This window comes from Lampris incognitus, chromosome 16, assembly GCF_029633865.1.
Source record: "Lampris incognitus isolate fLamInc1 chromosome 16, fLamInc1.hap2, whole genome shotgun sequence".
Taxonomy (NCBI): domain Eukaryota; kingdom Metazoa; phylum Chordata; class Actinopteri; order Lampriformes; family Lampridae; genus Lampris; species Lampris incognitus.
In genome coordinates, this window is record NC_079226.1 from 34,233,624 (window position 1) to 34,253,534 (window position 19,911).

Genomic DNA, 19,911 nt, shown 5'->3' on the forward strand with positions numbered 1-19,911 from the left:
TGACACATTTTAACGTAGGTACATCCAGACCGGCGCCCGAAATAACGTCTTTGTACTCAACGGATTGTTCACAGTCTATGAGACTTGCACTCCCTTTATTTGATTAACTTAATTCATGAAATCAAACCAATATTCTCTTTTCGACCTGTGAATGGGGTGTACACTCAGGCAGCCAGTTTGAAGCCGCTGGAACAGGTAATACTTATGTTTCCATCCACAACAACACCCTGATGACTGGGAGTCATCAGCACCATTTTCATTATATCATTTACACGGTTTAAAAAAACCCTAATACATTCTTTTAATTTTGCTGTCCAGGGTCTTGGTATTATACAAGCGAAATCTAGTTCACTGGGTCTGATGACATTTCATAGGCAGGTTCAAAATGCCAAAAAAACCTGAGTACATCCAAATGCACCAATAAATCAAAAAAATTGAGCAAAAAAAAAAAAAAATCAATGTCTTCTCCACACACGTACATGGGTATTTTTGCGGCTTTTTCTATGCGTTTTGGCCTTTTGTCCACACGTAAACTGCGTTGTGGGTGACTGAAAATGGACCTTTTGGAAAATTCTTCCCAGGGTCAATATTTTCAGAAACTCGGTTTTCAGCGTTGACATCTAGACAGGGAAAACTGTGTTTTTGGCTTGCTGTTGGCTTTTTATCAGCCTTCCGATTGGCCAATACGGCTTTCGGGTCAGGGTTATATCGCTGCCTGTTCGTTTGGTATGCTCTTGACAGCGCATTCATTCATTGTGTTGAGTGGTATGTGTTGGTGCATTTTCATTTGGACTGATTTTTTTTTTTTAACAGCGCTTATGTGGATGAGATTTCTTTTTAGAATGAAGGAAACCCCCGTTTTCAAAAATACTCGTGTACGTGTGGACTAGACAAGGTTTTTTTAATTATGTTTACTCTGATTTTAACTTACAATGACAAAGACATTCAGTTTAAGGCTTTTTCATGAATGTTCTTGAAGTCTGAGAATCTTTATCGGTTTATGACTATTATTAGTGTACATGGGAAACATATCCTGGTATGAGCATCAAAAAAAAAAAAAAAGGAAAGGAAAAAAAAAGTTCAGCCCCCAGCGGTGGGTCATCAGCCCTAAAACAAGATCATGATATGACAGACTACAACAATGAAGCACTACCTACTCACTAACCCTACTTGATGGTATGAGAGTGCAAAAAAGTTTGACACTAAATCAATTTTCATTTTCCTATTTCAGGACATAAGCAGTCCGTGGGCTCATGTCGTGTTACACAAGCAAAGGTTTATCACTACAAACATTAATAGCGATCTTAAATTTATGTGTTTTTACACTTGATAAATTCTCTCTTGTGCCTGGGGGGGGGGGGGGGGTCTCGAGCCCCAGGGTGAGATCCACAGCTCTAAATGATGCATGTGCTTTTAGTAAATTAACTACAGTTGGCTTATGAAAAGGAAACAGCTCAGGAGATGAAGCAGAGGCATGCCCCAGACTCCAAAAACACATCTGACCAATGTTTACGTTTAATCTTTTCCTTGACCTTTGACCTGAACAACAAAGAGCACTGCCGGGAGGAGGAGGGAAGGTGCGAGATAAAAGCAGATTATGAGGAACCTGTAGCAGATGTGAACGTCAACACCTCCATAACTAGGTAGTGCCAAAGCACCAAATTGTATGGGCTTAGTTCAAGGACAATACACCCATCATAATCATAATCTTGCTGAGCCTTCCGGTTACACAAGTAGGCAGAAAATTGTGATGTGGTCTCTGAAACAGGTAGCATATTTGAGTTCAACATGAGCTCAGAGACAGGATCCTGACCAGGTCAGGGTCATTCTCTACCAAAGGGACCATTGACACTTTCCGCCAGACCAGCATAAAAATATATACATCTCGCCTATCTTTGCCTCTGCCTTCTCAATGGGCCAATATGTTAAGGAATGCAACCCAAATACAGATGGGAATATTAGCGATGATGACATTAAAAGATGTCTGCTGTGGCCGTAGATTAAATACTGAAAAACATTTCTTTGATCCTGTGCCTTAAAATAAATATTGAGAAGGTGTCAAAACCTCTTTGTGCCATAGCAAGTAAAATAACTACAAAAACCTAAAAAGAGGATGCCCCCCCCCCCCAAAAAAAATCACCATGGTTGTTAGGAACTAGCGACCTAAAAAACAAACAAGGATAGCCGACAGAAGCCTGATGCTTTGTGTTCCTATGAACAGGGCCTGTCATGACTCAGTGTTTTTCTGTCAGCTTTAGCGGCGCGGCCGACGCCAAAGTCCCCGGGCCTCTGCGATACAAAGGCCAGAATCAATGGTGCTTTGGAAAAACTGATGGAAACTGCCTCCGACCACCGAGCACACCAGAGAGAGGGAACGAGAGAGAAAGAGAAGGGGGGGGGGTCCTAAGTGGGAGACTCGGTGCAGACAGAGGAGAGGAACACTAACAACATTTCATCACCATCACCACCAGCAGCAGCAACAGCCACACTGTGTCCTGTCTCATGTTATCTGTCCTATGAACAGAGGGCCTCCAGCATAGCAACAGCCAAGTCAATAACCCTGCTCTCTGACTTCCCCGAACTGAGTGAGGAAGCGATATAGAGCCAAAAGGCACAGCAGGCAGGGGGCCAGAACAGCACCATACATCTCTGTCTCTCAGTCTCACCAGTAAACATGCATACATGTAGATGCACACCAGGGTCATCTTCAATCACTCCCTGACAACTTTACCGTGCTAGGCGACACTTTTATCACTTGGTTAATAGCGAGGATTTTTTTTTTCTCAATTGTTTTCATTTGTATTTTCAAAGAAAACTTACATCCTAACTGGTTTTGAACTGTACGTGAAATAACCCTATGTGAAAACAAAATAAAAAGTGATAAAAATGAAAGCTTTTTATAATGCAGCATATTTTCACGATGAACACAGTTGATTTTATGCCCCTGTGAAATGAAAAAAAAAATCAACCGTCTACAAACGCAGAACCTCTGCTTCCCATGGAAAAGGTGTGCTCAACTGGCACGCCATTTCCCCTTTCAGCAACACCCTGCTTCACACTCGCACAATTAACACTCAGTCTGCAGAGGACCATGAATTAGTAAAGGGGTTCTGCCACAGCCAGTGTCTAAATAAAGTCAGAGGAGGGGCTGAGTTACCTTCTGAAGACTGTTGGGGTTCAGCTGGGTCTTGTCTATTATCTTAATGGCCACCTGCGGAGGGAGAACAGAACACCGACATTGACGGAATGAGACAGAATAGAGCGGCGCATTGAAATAGAGTCTGCAGTAGACTAGAGCACAGTAGAACTGAAATAGAGGAAATCAAGTACAGCCGCACAGCACATTGTAATAAAGGACCTAAAATAGATGAGCACTGAACAGAGCGACCAAATTAGAAGACACAGAATAGAACAGTATAGAAGAAAAATAGCATTAATTATAACAATGAAATAGAGAATTCATCTTTTTTAAGGGGGGGGGGACATCTATCTTGGGCTAAGACTTTAGTGAGACATTAACAAAACCAGTTGTCTGGACAATAGTCTTCCCTCTCCCTCTCCTCCTAAGGTGAAGGGGGCAGGGAGATTATTATTTGTGAGTAGAGGACAAGGGCAGAAAGCTCTCTTCCTCAAAACAAATGCATCAGCCAAATAAATTAAACATTAGAACTAGGGTGAAAACAGCATAATTTTTGTTGACGGTTGCTCCTTTTGTTAGAATCACCTTGCCGTTAACCGCATTATAAACCCGTCACTGAGCATTACATACCCTTGCATTGGGGCTGCATAATTAATCTTAAATAATTGGACACTGACACTTCACGTTTATATTATATTTTCAATGCATCTTAAAATCCCTATGTGATAAAGCAAGTGCTTCCATGATGCCCAACCAATCACAACCTATAAGTGTGTGACGTGCATCCAAGTGACCATAACCATAGAAATCCACAGGTACTGGTGGAAAAGAGACAAAAGTCCAACATGGAGCATTTCAGGAAAACAATTAAATTTGAAAAGAATGGATAAGCCGAATCTCATAAGTTGCAAATGTACAATAAAATAAATTTGTTTCCTGAAACCAAGATTAAAATCTAGTTTACCAATCATGGTCACAATATATAGCAAAATAATAGGGATTATTGTTTATGCCATATGGTGGAGTCCCTCCTTGCATTTATCCACTACATCTGACATTTGGGAGTACATCCACACTCCAAAATATTTAAGACTCATAAATAACTCCAGAAATGACGGAAATGTGAGAATTTTTTTTTCTTCTTCACTTAAACTCATTCATCAGTGTAATATATTATAGGCTTCTTTAGATGACAGTTTCCTTGTGAGCACCTGAGCTAGAATTGTATAATATCAGCGTTTACTTTATGGTCAATATTGTTCAGCCAGCCTTCCCCTTTTATCTTACCTCTCTGCCGGTGATGATGTGCCGAGCCAGTTTGACCTTGGCAAAATTGCCTTTTCCGATGGTCTTGAGCAGCCGGTAGTTACCGATGTGGGGCTGCTGTGGTTCATCTGCCCCAGAGCTCCGGGACCAGACGCCAAAGCGGACGGAGCGTGAGGTGATCTCCTGTCGCCCATTGCTGTGTGACGTGTGCTGCAGAAAATATAAGTTATCAAAGACGATGGCCTAATGGCGACGTGTGCTGAAACATCTATGTATGCATCAGTGATGACTCACGTTTGACCCACTCAGGTTCTGGATAAAAGCCTGATATCTACAGTATGCATCCTGTGGAATCAAACTCACTTTCTCATGTTTGGAAAATAAAATCCATTTCAATGACCAAATATGAGTTTGAAAAACAGGATAAGACCTCTGAAATATGTATATCAGGTTAGCCTGTCACGGTAGATGGTGAAAAGGACAAAATTACCACCTACAGCTAAACTTTACCAGCATTTTCTTGGTAGCTGTTAGCAATTTTCTGATAGTATCTCTACAGAATTTCCTAAGCACAAGACAGAGCAGAGCAGACGGCATCTCAGGAGGAGGACAAAAATGTTTCTCAAGGTTAAATGCTCAATCCAAAACTGCAGTATGGCTACTCTGTTCAAACACTCACTCTCACCCCACTACTGCCAGTTTATTGGATTTGATTTTTGATCTAATTAATTTTTGGGTTAATTTCTGACATTTGGACTGACAGTTTGTGACAGCTAAATGTGTCTTACCTACTAGCCCTATATGTGTTTAGACTCCACAAGATTTTACACATTTTATGTTGGCAAACACAGGATTAAAATAGGACCTATGGCTAAGCGGTACTACGGATTATGAAAAATGCCTTATGGCCCTTTGCTCAACACGACTGTCAGACTGCACAGGAACCTTTGTGAATATACCTAATATTTTCAACTGCCAAATAAATCCCAGATCAGAAGTGACTGATGCAGCGGAAAGGGTATCATCTTTCTAAAAGGTAATTGGCACAATAGATGAATGAATAAGTTTTCTTTAGTGCTAGATACCCTTTACCACACCAATAATATTAGGATTGATTATTTGGGTGCTGTTTAAAAAGTCTCACCCTCCCTCACCCAAACCTAAAAATCAAATAAATACCTCGGTCTGGACTCAGTATCGACCTACCAACCAATGCCTCATTAACAATGGCTGTATTCTGTTCCACCCTGACCACCCCTCCCTACCTACTGGAGTGCATGGTACAGTTTTAATGCAGTGATGCTGATGAACTACCAAGTTTTACGGAATACAACACGCAGATTTTATGCAAAATCTATTAGACTTTTTTAGAGGTCAAACATAATGGATAGAATTGCTGTTGCATTATGACCAGGCAATTTCTTAGCCCAAAAAGACTCCCCCGCCCCCCCCATTCCAGACTCCAATACACGTTCTTCAATCCAATCCGTGACCTCTGTTTATCGTGGGAGACACATGAAGACAATATTTCTATGAGAACTATTCACATGTGGCCTAAGTCCAATTTCAAGTCATCCCAGTTTCTTCAATCTAACAACTTCCTCCAAATCCCCCCCGGGTTACTCACAAAACTGCGATGTCTCCTTGTTGACTGAGAGCCCGTCATTTTCCCAAAGGCAACTTCAGCAGCATTTAAACGCGGGGAAAGAAGAAGAAACACACACTGGCTAAAGCTATGGAGGGGGGCTTGAAACCCATCGATGAATGCCACCAGCTTTCTTCCCCGATACCCTCACACAGAATAGACCGACACTGGGACTCTCGCGGCCAAGAGGGGGGGCGGGACATACGTAAACCCATATATGGGAGGGGAAAAGCTGGAAACCCTAGATTGACACCCCGGAAAGCCAGTGGCGAGGCTCGAATTAAAAAGTGCCGTTGCCGTGCCAGTGCCAGCGGGCAAAGCGATGAAGTCCTTTGAGTTTGGGGCCTTTATCCTGCGCGCATCCGCAAAACCGACTCCCCGAAACTTGAGTCAAAAGGAAAATAACGGGCTCAAACGCAGCGTCGGCTCGGCCGTGCAGCCAACACGGGAGGCGATTTACAGGGCGTGTTTGACGCAGACGATACGGTCGTGTACGAGTCGGCCGCTCCGCTTTAACCAACTTTGAGCGAGACTCGGGACGGCGGCGGCGGAAAGACGCAGCCGTTGGTCGGCTGCTATCTGGGCACGACCCGCGCCTCGTCCTGATAGGGACGTCTGCGGATAAACGCGGAACCGAAGTGCCGCTAAGCAAACAAAACAGTGTATACTTACGCTTTCCGTCCCTTTCTCGTTGACGGTAGGCAGGGGAGTTTTTGTGGACATTTTAGTCCTCAGCCGACGGCCACCTCGATTTTCTCCCCGGGTTCCGTCTCCCCTTCGGCCGGACAGCGGCTGGGTGTGAGATTATTGCTCGCCGGTGGCTCCGAAGCGCACAGCGAGAACAGTCTTAACATCGACAGCGACGCTTCCCCCGGACAAGACACGCCGTTTTCCACCCCGAGCACCTTAACTGTTCGGGGCCGACCATCAAGAGCATAATAACCCTACGCTGGATCTCTACATCGCGCAGGACATACCATACATGGCCTGCGTTCAAACCCCCAAATCACGGTCCGCCCGGGTTCAAGTCAGCGAGCCGCGGCGCAGTCTGTCGCCGCCGCTTCCGATAACAAAAACAACAAAAAAAAAAAACCAAAAACAAAACAAAAAAGGAAGAAAAAAACAAAAATTCTCCCCCTCACTTCAAACGCTCTTTTTTTTAACAATACGCCATGTTGTCCGGCGCCGCTCGTCGATATTTCAGAAGAAGAAGAAATCAATAGCTCTGAGTTCCCGAAAGACTCGCCGTGGGCTCAGTTTCCCCCATCTCCGGCCCGAAGTGGAGCTAGTCTGATTTAGGTGGGACCAAAATGGCTACTGGGCGGCTGGGCTGGATTAGTCCGCGCGGCGGAGGAAGTGAGGAAACGGGCTGACCTCGCCGTTCATTGGAGCGCAGCACAAAAAGCCCACGACAGTCATCAGTTTCGGAAAGGAGGAAACGTCTCAGCAACTGTGGCGGAATAATGGCTACACCTGAAAGCTGGTTCACGCTACCTTTTGTGAGCGTACCGAATTCACAGCCAACACGCGTTGCGCAATTGTAGCACGACATTTGACAGCTAGACGTGTTCGCGAGTCTGTTAATTACGGATGTTTGACGGCATAAAACGGCACGTGCTACACTCGCGTCACTTCACTTGCATCAGAATGCAGCACATTTTCACCTCAAACTTGACAGTCTTGTTGGCCGTTACCACTTCCGACCACTTCCAGATAGTTACTGACCATTGTTAAGAAAAAAACAACGACCCCAAAACCATTCCATTATGGTGGATAGCAAAACATTCTTTATTGGCTGGAAAAATACAGAAACAAATGCAATGTGCATTCAAATGATAGCCCAAAACACCCATGATTAAAATTCCCATAGCAACATCATATCATCAACTGAATACATCTCAAAATTACAGAGTTAATGTGCAGCAAAAGTCAAGCGCTATGTTAAGTCATGCCACAAAGCAGAGGGGCCATAGGGAGGTTGGAGGGTTAAAGGAGGGAAATGCCAGCCACTCAGGTATCATTAAGGGGCATCATGAAACTCAGAGCCACAACACAAGAAAGCGTATCTCCTCTGTCTCATTTTTAAATTGCATCAATATCAATGTCCTCCTCCTCTTTATCAGGTTTGTCTGGCTTCACCGTCTCCACTTTCAGTTCGCGGGCAGAGGACGAGTACACGACCTGGCAAGAGAAAACACAGAAGGTCAATGTGTGACACCCCCCCCCCCCCAAAGAAAATGTCGCAACAACACCACATTTTCATTGGGTGAGTTATAAGCTGCTTGAGCTGGAGAGATTCTCAAGTAAATGATGGTGTTCTAAATACTAATGCTGAATATTTCACAGTCTTACAAATTAAATCAAATTTAGAGAAGACATCCCAAGTTTGCATGTATTTGTATGATTAAGTTGGATATCTTTTATTCTTATGCAAAAAAATTGCAAAATCTATTGAGAATGAGGTCAACATAACATCGTGTTTCTAGGTACTGTGAAAGAAAAAAAAAACTTCTAAGTCAAATGACAAAATGTCATGTAAAATGTCCATGATATGTAGGAGTTTATCAAGAATTAATGTTACCTCAACGTTCTCATCATCTTCCTCCTCCTCCTCCTCACTGCCTCCACTCTCCTCCTCTGCCTCCTTCAGCCATTTTACAAAAGGGGCAGCCTTGGCATGGATCTCTTTGGCAAGTTCCTTAGAGACATACTTCTTAGAAACCTAGGGAGGAAGAGCAAAAGAACTCAGGCATTTCCATTTCCTAAACTTAACAGTATGGATGTTTGCAAGGAAATAACCAAGCAGTCTATATAATCATGACAGTAAATGATAAAACTAAAATCAATTATTTTGTTGTGATCATCATTCAAGAAATATGCCATGCCATGCAACAATTATGTGTGTCACATATGTTGCAGTACTGACAATATAAAAAAGTATTCTACAATTATCCATGGTGGAAACTTAAATCGGTGCAAACTAAAATCATGATGTAAACAATTCAATATGCAGTGCTAATTCAAGGACTCAGTGTGCATGCTCACATACACGTTGGGTTCAACTCACTTTTCAATTAATGGTAATGTCAAATTAAACAGCGACTTACTATCCAGTGACATTCTCAATTATTTACAGGGGAGACGCGCCTTTGAAGGACTTAAATTTTTAATGAGAAACTGCACTGCCTGAAATATTTCAAGTGAAAATCCACTCTTACAGAAGCGTCCCCCCCTACCTTCTCTGCCCAGGCAAATATGACATCTTCCTCTAGCAAGTCTGCATCATACAGATCTTTAAGTATGATAGGCACACGGGGCAGCAGCTGGGCTTGGTGCAGCTTCACTAGGCACTCAAAGCCTCCTAAAAGATACTTCTGGGCTTTCTTGTTGTTGTGGCAGAACTGTGGGACAGAAAAGAACAGAAACACAGTCACGAGGCAACTAGATCCAAGTGTTCCCTGACTAAAATCAATCAAGATGTTTTCATGACATTTAAGAGGAACTATATCAATACTTGAATGGAAAGTGGGTCATTACAACAGCAAATACATAGATGAAGACATAATATAAAGAAGATACTAATGTATGTCAGCTAGAAAAAAAATATTTGTATGTTAAACTGCTGACAAATGTATGGATGTTTGCAGATTGACAAATTTAGATTCAGTTTAACTTGAGCTAGCTGTAGCATTTTACAGGACAAATTCGGTAGATTTTCTGAATAAAGAGCATTTCTCTATGGGACAGTGACAAACTTACTCGCAGAAAGTGGCGTTTGTACTTTTTGATCTGGTCACGAATGTTCTCATTGAAAAGCAGTTCGCTCAGGATGAGTGGGCCCATTGCCTTCACATCCAGACGCTCCGCCTCTGCCAAGATCTCTTTGTCAGCCCCATCTATTGTTCCATTCTCCTTCTTTTGCTAAAAATGCACAGAGGGAGAAGAGTACATGGTAAATGCCAATAAAAAAAAACATTTCCAAGCAGAAAATTTAACACCTAAAGTAAACAGGTCCATAGCTCATTGGGTTCAGCAGACACAAAGGGAGGAAGGCAAATACAGAAGTTCTAAACGGGAATAACTTCAAGCAATACAGCTCTCATTCTGGCATGCCACATCATCTGCAGAATAAACTACACAAATGCATTCCCATTCTCTCAGATCTGGTGTCCTGGGAAATCAAGGTAATTCTTTTACTACTCTACCTTGTTTTGGGATTCTAACCTTTGGGTTGTAAAAAATGTTATAGTCTATATCTGGTCAATGTCTTGTACTGTAAATTTCAGTCTAGTATGACAAGTAATAAATTATAATCTACTGCTCAACTGTGGCTTAGTTATAGTATAAGTATTCAAACTACTTTCACAAAATTGTAGAACAGGTTGACCCTCTCCTCCAAGGGCTTTTCCAGGTCTTCGCTGAGGGTCAGGTTCTTGGCATGGTCACTGATTTCCTCCATCCGTCGTCGCTGCGCCTCCTCTGTAGTCTCCTCTGCCCAATCCTCGTCATCATCATCTCCATCCTAATCACCCAGTCAGAAAGAGAAAGGTCAATTGTCAAATTCAGGAGCGCCACAGGGTGTAAGTGCTTACAGTGACACTTGGCGCCCAGGTGCAGCTTTAGAGCAGGAATAACAATCTGACCTTTGATGAACGTGTTACCTTATACACTGATGAGCCAAAACATGACCACCTGCCTAATATAATGTTGGTGCACCGTGTGCTGCCAAACAGCACCAACCCGCCAAGGCATGGACTCTACAAGACCCCTGAAGGTGCCCTGTGGTATCTGGCACCAAAACATTAGCAGCAGATGTCTTTAGGCATGCTCAATAATCTTGGCAAGGAAATCACAGAAAGCTGAATCAGTTCATCTGGGTACAAAGTTTGAGAGCAACATTTCATCACTCAGCTAAGTGACCTCTTCAGTCTCAACTGACTGCAGGTATCCCAACCCTTAAATAGTGGCATAACGACCCAAAAAACAATCAGTTTCATATGCAAATTGCCATGACCATTAACTAGTTACAATGGCAGTGTGTACTAGTCACATAGAACTGGAGTATAGTTGCAATCACAGCATTGTAAGATGGAGACAGATGTGTGCTTGCCAAGAAGATGGCACAACACAGAAGAGCTAATGTGTCAGGCCAGGACTCCGCAGTCTACACTCATCTACAGGCCAGTGGCCACTCTTTCAAGGATGAGGATGTGCACATCCTTGACAGACAGAAAAGCTGGTTTGAACGGGGAGTCAAAGAGGCCATCTATGTGAAGAGGGAACAACCATCCTGAACTGCGTGCTTAAGAGTACATCTGTCACCACCTTACAATACTGTGATTGCAACTATTCCCCAATCCTCTGTAAATAGTACACATTGCCACTGTAACTCTAGTAAATGGTCACAGCAATTTGCATATGAAACCGCCCGTTGTCCTCAGTTGTTATGCCACTGTATTGTTTATAAGGTTGGGGAACCTGCAGTCAGTTGAGACTGAAGAAGTCACTTAGGTGAGTAATTAAACATTTCTCTCAATAAATGTTGGGTCCAGATGAACTGATTCAACTTTCTGTGATTAGCCGATCCTTATAGTCCTGTAAATTGCGAGGTGGAGCCATCGAGGATCGGACTCATCGGTCCAGCACATCCCACAGATGCTCAATCGGATTGAAATCTGGAGAATTTGGAGGTCAAGGCAACACCTTGAAAACGTCATCATGTTCCTTAAACCATTCCCGAAATATGTGTGCAGTGGGGCAGGGCGCATCATCCTGCTGCAAGAGGCCACTGCCATCAGGGAATACGGTTGCCATGAAGGGGTGTACCTGGTCTGCATTTAGGTTGGTGGCACGTGTCAAACTGACTTCCACTTTAATCTCTGGACTCAGGGTTTCCCAGCAGAAAATTCCCCAGAGCATCACACTCCCTCCACTGGCTCGTCATCTTTCCACAGTGCATCCTTGTGCCATCACTTCCCCAGGTAAACAACGCACACATACACGGCCATCCAAGTGTTCTTACAAAAAAAAAAAAAAAAAAAAAGGGACTCATCGGCCCAGGCCACCTTCTTCTTCCACTGATCCAAGGTCCAGTTTAGATGGCCATGTGCCCATTGTAGATACACTGTGGTATGACACATTCCTCCTGTAACTATCTAAATTTTCTGTGACTTGGGGCGTCCAGGTAGCGTAGCAGTCTATTCCATTGCCTACCAACACGGGGATCTCCGGTTCGAATCCCCGTGTTACCTCCGGCTTGGTCGGGCGTCCCTGCAGACACAGTTGGCTGTGTCTGCGGGTGGGGAAGCCAAATGTGGGCATGTGTCCTGGTCGCTGCACTAGCACCTCCTCGGGTTGGTTGGGGAGCCTGTTCCTCCCACACACTAGGTCCCCCTAGCGAAACTGCTCACTGTCAGGTGAAGCGGCTGCCAACTGCACATGTATCAGAGCAGACGTGGTTGTCTGCAGGCCTCCGCGGATTGGCAGAGGGGGTGGAGCAGAGACCGGGATGGCTCAGAAGAGTGGGGTAACTGGCCAAGTACAATTGGGGAGAAAAAAATGTCTAAAAAAAAATTATGTGACTTGTGCCACAGTAGACCTTCTGTCGGTTCGGACCATGCAGAATAGCCTTCATTGCCATCGATGAGCCTTTGGCGCCCAACACCTTGCTGCTGGTTTGTCGTTTTCCCTCCTTGGACCACTGCCGTTGGGTACTCACCACTGCTGATTGGGAGCACCCCACAAGCTTTGCCGTTTTAGAGATGCTCTGACCCACTCGTCTGGCCGTAACATTTTGGCCCTTGTCAAAGCCATTCAGGTATATACTCCTGCCCATTCCTCTTGCATCCAACATGTTGACTACGAGCATTGATTGCTTACCATCAACCCAGACCTTGTCATGTGCCCTTGTTTGGAGATGATCAGTGTTGGCTGATTCACTCATGGGTGGTCATAATGTTTTGGCTCAGTGTACATCGCTCTATGAGCAATTTAAGAGTATCATTATAAAACAGCTAAACAGGTTGGTGAGCTTAACCCATGGGAGGAGAATGACACAGGCAAGTCAGAAACAAAACGGAGTTTAGCATCTAAATGGTAATTCCAGATACATCAGGAAAAGATTCGGTTTAAGTAAATTCATTTTTACAAATCACTAATTTGCTGGATACAAAAACTGACATGAAGCCCTTTTGTGTGCCGATGAGAATAGCTTGCTTCCTGACAAGTACTTCAAATATTGTTGGGATGCCATAATGTAAGGACTGCAAAGAAGTTGAATTTCTAAATTCAACTTCTTAGCAGTCCACAATAACACTGAGTAGGGCTGCACAATATAGTTTCAGCATCATCACGATGTGCGCATGCGCAATAGTCACATCGCATGATGTGCGATGTGACAGCAAATTAACTCAAACACATGCTATTTTTTGCTAGTTGATACAAAAGGAAAACTCGCACGGTTCTCACTTCCGATATAACAATTGAATTTACTCAGAACCCCGTCATTTTGCACGCCGTTTGGACAAACGCCACATCCAACATGTTGGTCTACTTCTTGGCTAGTAATGTATTGATTGCGGTATACCTGCGGGCGGGCAGTCATAAACATTAACATGCTGATTAATGGGTTGTGGGTGGGTGAAATAATACATATTTAATGAGGAAAATATTAATTACATTCTCTAAAATGTGAACATATTTTAAACTTAATTTTTTGTCAAGCACGAATTAGCCGATTAGGCTAAAAAAAAAAAAAGGAACAGCAGAAAAGTTCCATGTGGGAGCGATTTAGTGAAACACTTAACCATGACGAGTGAAGTGTGTGTGTCATGTGAAACAGCTGCAAAGCGCCGTATGGATATGATAAAAATCAATGATAAAAATCAAACTGGTACCTCAAACATGGTGTAATATGTTACCATATCATCACGCTTATATAGCCCACTGAGAAATAACGGTAATGGGATCCGATGCGGGTTTCTAAATCAGAGAAAATAATTCGTTCGGGTGGATGATGCACACATGCGGATTCGGATGACGTCAACGAGTCAATCCTCGCATCACCGTTTCTCGGCTGCCGCTCTGCGTCGTCTGTCTGACCCAATCTCCTCTTCCCATACGAATGGTGAAAAAAAAAGCACCGCTTGGTCTTCACAATTTACCAACTCCCCTACAAAATCACCCCAGTCATTTTATAAATCTTTTCAAATAAAGCCACTTTTTAAAAAAAGGCACTTTTATAAATACAAATTTTATATATCATACAAATACAGCTATTCAAGTCATCTAGTAAAATGTCTTGTATTTTTTCATATCGCAAAAAAAAAAATATTCCAATGGGAGTTTTCCAATATTGTGCAGCCCTACGACTGAGGTTGTATTTGGCAGCTGCCTGGATTGAATGCATCCAACTATTTGAATATGAAACAGTGCACAGCAAAGGAAAAATAATGGCATGTGTATACACCAAACTTCCCCTGGAGATGAAAAAACAGATTTAAAGAAAGATTGATAAAATCATGTGATCTGTGAACTACTCTCAGCTGATGAATACACAGTGAGACAAGGAGAGGTTACAAACCACTGCATCAGGAGCATCTATGTCATTGTGGTTCCCAGCTTCTCCACTGCCAGAGCCATTCTCCTTGTCCTTCTTACGGTTCTTCTTCTCTTTTTCCTTCTTGGCAGATGCTGAACCACTATCATTATTCTCTGTTGTGAAAGTAACATTCAAGTTAACCGGTTTGTCTGTGCTGGATACAGCAGCATGTCAGTTTCAAGGCAGCATGCAACTGAGTACAGCCATTCCCACTGGGAGTGAAACCCCTAGCCGTTAGTAATCTGCTCTGCTCATTAAACTACAGTGAATTTAATCAGTTGAGGGTTAATGCCACTTTACAACCATTAGATTACATATTGGAATGACTTAACTGCCAGTCTCACCTGGAGGGTTTTTGAGGATGAACGTGCAGAGCTTGTGTCTGGTGTCTAGCATGCCGCGGTATCCACAGGCCTTACAGGAGTTGCCAATGGTTTGTTTCTTGGGATTGACATGCTGTGGAGGGTTCATACAAATAACACTCATACACCGGAGTACGGAAATATAAAAAATGTATTTGATATACTGCTTTGGTATACAGTTTCTAAAGTTTGCAAAATTTGAGTGGCTTACTGTGAGTGGAAAAAATATTTTAAATATCCAATCTTCAGCATTATAGGCTGGTTATGTCTGATCTGCCGCACATGAACAAAATCTGACATTTATGTGCTACTTGGGTGTCTTTCTAAGATGCGGAAGCACAATATTTTTGCAAAGGAAAGTGGCTTATTATTTAAGCTTCCTAAACAATTTGGATAACCTCTGCTTTCTACTGTTACTGACATCAAGGTCCAACTTTTGACACGTAAGATTCTACACTTTTCACAACACAATTTCTTGACACAAAGATTTTGGCTAGTGGTTAGTACCAACGGTAACTGGGAAAAGTAAACATTAACCAACTAGTTCTATGACAGAAGGTTATTCTTTACAACGGCACCACAATGCAAGATGACTGATTTCACCATGTCATGGCCAGTGTCTTTTTATTGTGACAGAAAAAAAAAATCCTGACAATTTCAGACTACTTTTAGGATTCCTAAACATTTCTTACAGGAGAAAAATTACGGAATTCCTTTTCCAGACATATGTGAAAACACATATTTACCAGATCAGTTTCAGGGTTGTCACACTCGGGACACAGCACAAATTTTCTGATGAACCCATCAAGCATATCCTGCAACTTGTTCGCCTCGTGGGATCCATTGACGATGTAGCGGTCATTCTTGGCATCAAACTGGGTCTGAGCACCGAGTTCACAACCAAAAAACTTGGTTGGGTCTATGGAGAAAATTGAAAATATTATTAAAATCTTTTACATAGCATCTGATGTTGCAAGGAAGGGGTATTAACTGTTTCTGGGTGCCTGGCTTGAAACCTGCCTGTTGAAATGTAGTTATGACATTTCTATTATTATTAAGTAATTTCAATTGCCCTTTTTGTGGGTAGTGTTTGCGTTGAGCAGTAAGGCCAGAGGATTTAACAATGGCCGTGTGGATAGCCACTGCGGCTTGCTTTCAAAATTTGGCCATCTTGATTGTGAAGCCCCCCCCCAATTTGAAGATCTGCCAAATGGTGAAATTAGCTGGTGTAGTGTTTCATTTAAAACGAAAACCTGCATATACTCAAGGACTACAACTTATAATTGTTTTTATTAATGATTAGTCCAAGAAACGTTTTTCCATTAATCTTTTAGACTAAAAATACTCATCATCAGTTACTAGAGCCCAGAGTGACATCTTAAGAGATTTAGTGTTACCAGCAACCCAAAAAACAAACTCTTAAGTATTCAATTTTATAATGACATTAATTAGAGAAGCAAGTACATTTTAGCATTATTGAAGCTGTAACTAGCAGATGTTGGGTATTTTCACTAAATAAATGGCCAAAACAATTAACCAATTAAAAGAATTTATAATTGATCCATTTTCTGTTGGTCAACAAATCAATTAATCATTAACACTAATACACACCATCTCTTTTTGACAAATGATCAATGTTGAAATTGCCGATTTTGTAACTGTCCAAATGCCCTTGAACAAGCTAATGAATCCTTACATGCTTGCTCTGGTTTAAAAATGTACCAAAAATGCAATGCTCAATACTCGAGCTGCACTATGGATCCACAGCTACATGAAACTCACAAAAAACAGCAAAATTTAGATAGAAACATGAAAAGTTTAAAATTGACACCAATATTCGGTATTACAGTTAATCCCTTAGCACAGAGAAGTTCAAGCTCCATTAAAAAAAAAAAGGGGGCAAATGGCCATACCAGCCTAAGCAAGGACATATAAACAACAGAAGATCGGGTTTTACTTACAGGTTGGAGGCCTGTTTAGTGCCTTGGCAACATCAACCATGTTGACAATGACCGTCTTGATTCCATTCCCTTTGCCTTCAACCTAGAATTTTGAATAAAGCAAACAACAGATACACACCAAGTCATCAATTCAGAGCCGGAAAGAAATCAAACCATAATTCATTCAATGCATTACAAAGCAAGCATCAAGTGGGGATGATAGCAATACCTTGGCAATCAGACGGGGCATCTTGTAGCGATAAAACTGGTCTGACACGCTGCGGTTGACATTGACAGACATTTTGGCTGGATGTTTGCACTATCAGTAAGATAAAAGGTTCTTGAATGGGGATTTTTCGGGATCTTCTGTCTGGAAAAGAGGGGATGACATAAACAACTGCAAGCGCGCTCGGTCTCTGACATGAAAAACGCCGTGCCGCTGTGGCCGCAAGATCCTTGCTTGAAGGCTAGATTTCCACCACACAGGTTCCAACGGCTGCGCAACAGCTCTAGAATGGGAAAGAGGGAGACTGTTAGAATATTTGGCCAAATTGGTGATTAATATACAAAAACAAGAATTTCAATGCAACACTGCATGTTCTGCTCTGCCCAACTCAATATGAATACTGAATTTGCATATGCAGAATGATATTAATAGCCTGCCATTAGCCATGTCTGGTAACCTCCTTTCAAATGTATGGCAGTATTGTTCCCCTACTATTTGTGCCAGTACTGAATGAAAGCATTAGTCATGTGACCTAGTCCAGTCCCAATTAATGTTTTGTACATAGTGACTTAACTGAGAGATTCTTGCAGCTTACTTCACTACCACACGCCAAATGGTGCCCACGATTAGTTTGACGCCAATGCCACCGTTTAGCTAAAGCAGGCTGTTACAATAAATGCAGCCTAATGAAAGGCTGACACGTCTAATCTGTACAGGGAATTCCAAAACCTTGCATAAAAAGTTTCAGCGCAATTTTCCAGTTAAAGTGGTATCAGGAAAACTCCCGAACTGCCACGTTTCAGGTGAAAAGCAGTGGGGGTAAGCATTAAAATCAATACTACTAAATTAATAAAAAATAAATGTGCATAATCTGCGTTTCTCGAATAATTTAAACGTCGCAGCTGCATGCCATATCGGGGGGAGGGGGGAGAAACAAAGGCATGGATGAAGCCCCCCCCCAGGTTATTTAAATGGCTGCTGTGCGAGTTCTTTTATTTTAAATGAAAGCTTCTGGGTTTAGTCAAACGAGGCCAGCTACCGTTAACGGGTCACAAACAGGGGCCTAGCTGCTCCCAAAGCACCCCCCCCCCCCGCTCCGGGCTGGCGTCGCAGCAACGTCAACACCCAGCCAGCCTAAATGGCAGCCGCGCTATCGCCGCAATTACCAAATACTCTACAAATCAACTCACGGCTCCTTTTTTCCCCCCCGAAAGGACATACTCGTCTCTTGTCCAGATACGTTTCATAAGGGCAGGGGGGGGGTGGGGGTCGCGCCTATTTCCAGAGGCTAGCAGCGCTGGCTACTTGGTGCATAGTGCGTCACGAAACATGGAGGTGTACAGTCACCGCACACGAGTGAGCAGTCTGGGAGACGCCATTTTGACACTGCCGCCTCACAAACACGGCGTATTCCCCGACCATCGCCAGCCTCACGCTATTTCTCCAAATAAACCGTGGATGTAAAATAAACGTCAAAGTTGCCCCCCCCCTCCCCTCTCCCCCAATCCCACACATTCGTAAAATCCGGGATCGGTGCCGTTCTCTTACCGTTTTTACAAAACAAAGACATAAACACAACGCTGATCGTCCAAAGAGGCGCAGTGAAGGGTTGTCAGTCGCTGGCAGTGGTGGTGGTTTAGTAGTAGTACTGAGTGCAGGCAAGGCGTTTTACTCGTCTCTTGCGTTCGGAGGTGCAGAGCTGCGCGGTGGTGGTCCGTACAGTGAAGGTGCCAGGCTCGGAGGAGGAGGAGGAGGGATATCTAGAACGTCCTCGGGCAGGAGACCTTCGAACACAAGCACATTGTTAACCCTGATTGAACGCGGGCTGAAATGCTAGCATCATCATGTGCGGCACCGCGACATGTCGGGAGGCCGGCGTCTATTGTATAATAAGCAGAGCACCCAGTCGACCAGCGCGCGGCGGACGCGAAACAACACTGTGGGAGTAGCTCGCGCTTCGTGACGGTCCGTCACGCCGCCTAATACCCGCTTCAATGCCACATTGTAGCGTTAAGCCAGGGGGGCTTAGCGTTACGTAGCACGCGTTATACACTTCCAAAAAAACCACCTAGTTGTACCGACATCAGGCTTCCAAACCAATATTTGGACGTTGTAAAGCGCCGTTAAAGGTGACAGGCGTAAATGTAAAACTCACGTACTGCTCTTCAATTTTCGGTGTTTTGTCGCCGTGTTAAGCGCAGTCTCGCGTACAGTTTCAGGAAATAGTCCCAGCCCGGATGCTCAGCAGGTCGCTTCGACGCTACGTAGATAACGTTAGCTTCCAAGCTAGCGTTAGCTACCAGCGTCGCCCAAGCATCGCCAGTGTTGTCAAGTCGGCGTGACGCGCTAAACTGGCGCACTCGTCGCGGGCCGGTCACAAATCTCGTTTTACGCAACGGCGAAAAGGGGCCGCCGTCTACATGGTGGTGGCGCTACGAAGACAGGTGTAGAAACTAGCTCCCCTTACCTCTCGAATGTTCTGCGAAACGCCGCTGCTCGCGTCGAGTTTACTAGCGACTGTCAAGTCGGCGGGAACGAATCAAGACTTCCGATATGGTTTGTTTTTCAAAATTAAAGCCCACCTCGCAACCCCCACGACGAGGTTCTCTAATGCGGTGGTTCTCAACCTTTTTGGGGTCCTGGACCCCCTGCGTATTTTTGATCTACCCTGAGGACCCCTCCACCTGATCTTGGGGGAGGGGGGTTGCAATTTGATAGAAACAGTAGAAACTGC

General features: G+C 43.5%; 2 protein-coding genes across 8 annotated transcripts in view; both read right to left on the minus strand.

Moving 5' to 3' along the window:
• Positions 1-7,373, minus strand: part of mark3a (MAP/microtubule affinity-regulating kinase 3a) — a 53,453-nt gene extending 46,080 nt beyond the window's left edge. For 3 of the 5 annotated variants that reach the window (XM_056296402.1, XM_056296404.1, XM_056296401.1), the window contains exons 1-3: positions 6,723-7,372; positions 4,427-4,615; positions 3,158-3,211 (exon numbers count right to left, since the gene is read on the minus strand). In XM_056296402.1, the coding sequence (XP_056152377.1) occupies positions 3,158-3,211; positions 4,427-4,615; positions 6,723-6,773 (294 nt within the window). In that variant the 5' untranslated portion in view covers positions 6,774-7,372. Of the gene's footprint in view, positions 1-3,157; positions 3,212-4,426; positions 4,616-6,032; positions 6,551-6,722 lie in introns of those variants that run through there. The other 2 variants (XM_056296405.1, XM_056296403.1) reach the window with 2 other exon arrangements.
• Positions 7,374-7,814: 441 nt separating this feature from the next.
• On the minus strand, positions 7,815-19,707 carry eif5 (eukaryotic translation initiation factor 5). 3 transcript variants are annotated; one of them, XM_056296011.1, is made up of 12 exons: positions 19,645-19,707; positions 18,726-18,961; positions 17,181-17,460; positions 16,973-17,054; positions 15,758-15,930; positions 14,994-15,105; positions 14,632-14,762; positions 10,411-10,572; positions 9,810-9,971; positions 9,287-9,451; positions 8,632-8,772; positions 7,815-8,231 (listed from the first exon to the last, which is right to left on the minus strand). In XM_056296011.1, exons 3-12 carry the CDS (start codon positions 17,250-17,252, stop codon positions 8,133-8,135), a joined length of 1,299 nt encoding a protein of 432 aa, XP_056151986.1. In that variant the 5' UTR covers positions 17,253-17,460; positions 18,726-18,961; positions 19,645-19,707; the 3' UTR covers positions 7,815-8,132. The 3 variants fall into 3 exon arrangements, with proteins under 3 accessions (XP_056151986.1, XP_056151985.1, XP_056151988.1); XM_056296010.1 differs by lacking the exon at positions 19,645-19,707 and adding an exon at positions 19,337-19,636; XM_056296013.1 differs by lacking the exon at positions 19,645-19,707 and adding an exon at positions 19,333-19,636.
• Positions 19,708-19,911: the final 204 nt, after the last annotated feature.

Excerpts from the sequence above, each read along its gene's own strand:
- eif5 (XM_056296011.1), bottom strand. The coding sequence starts at position 17,252 with ATGTCTGTCAATGTCAACCGCAGCGTGTCAGACCAGTTTTATCGCTAC. Across the intron at positions 15,106-15,757 it reads ACAACCCTGAAACTGATCTG|CATGTCAATCCCAAGAAACA; the intron begins GTAAATATGTGT and ends AACCCTCCACAG. Across the intron at positions 8,773-9,286 it reads TATTTGCCTGGGCAGAGAAG|GTTTCTAAGAAGTATGTCTC; the intron begins GTAGGGGGGGAC and ends CTTCCTCCCTAG.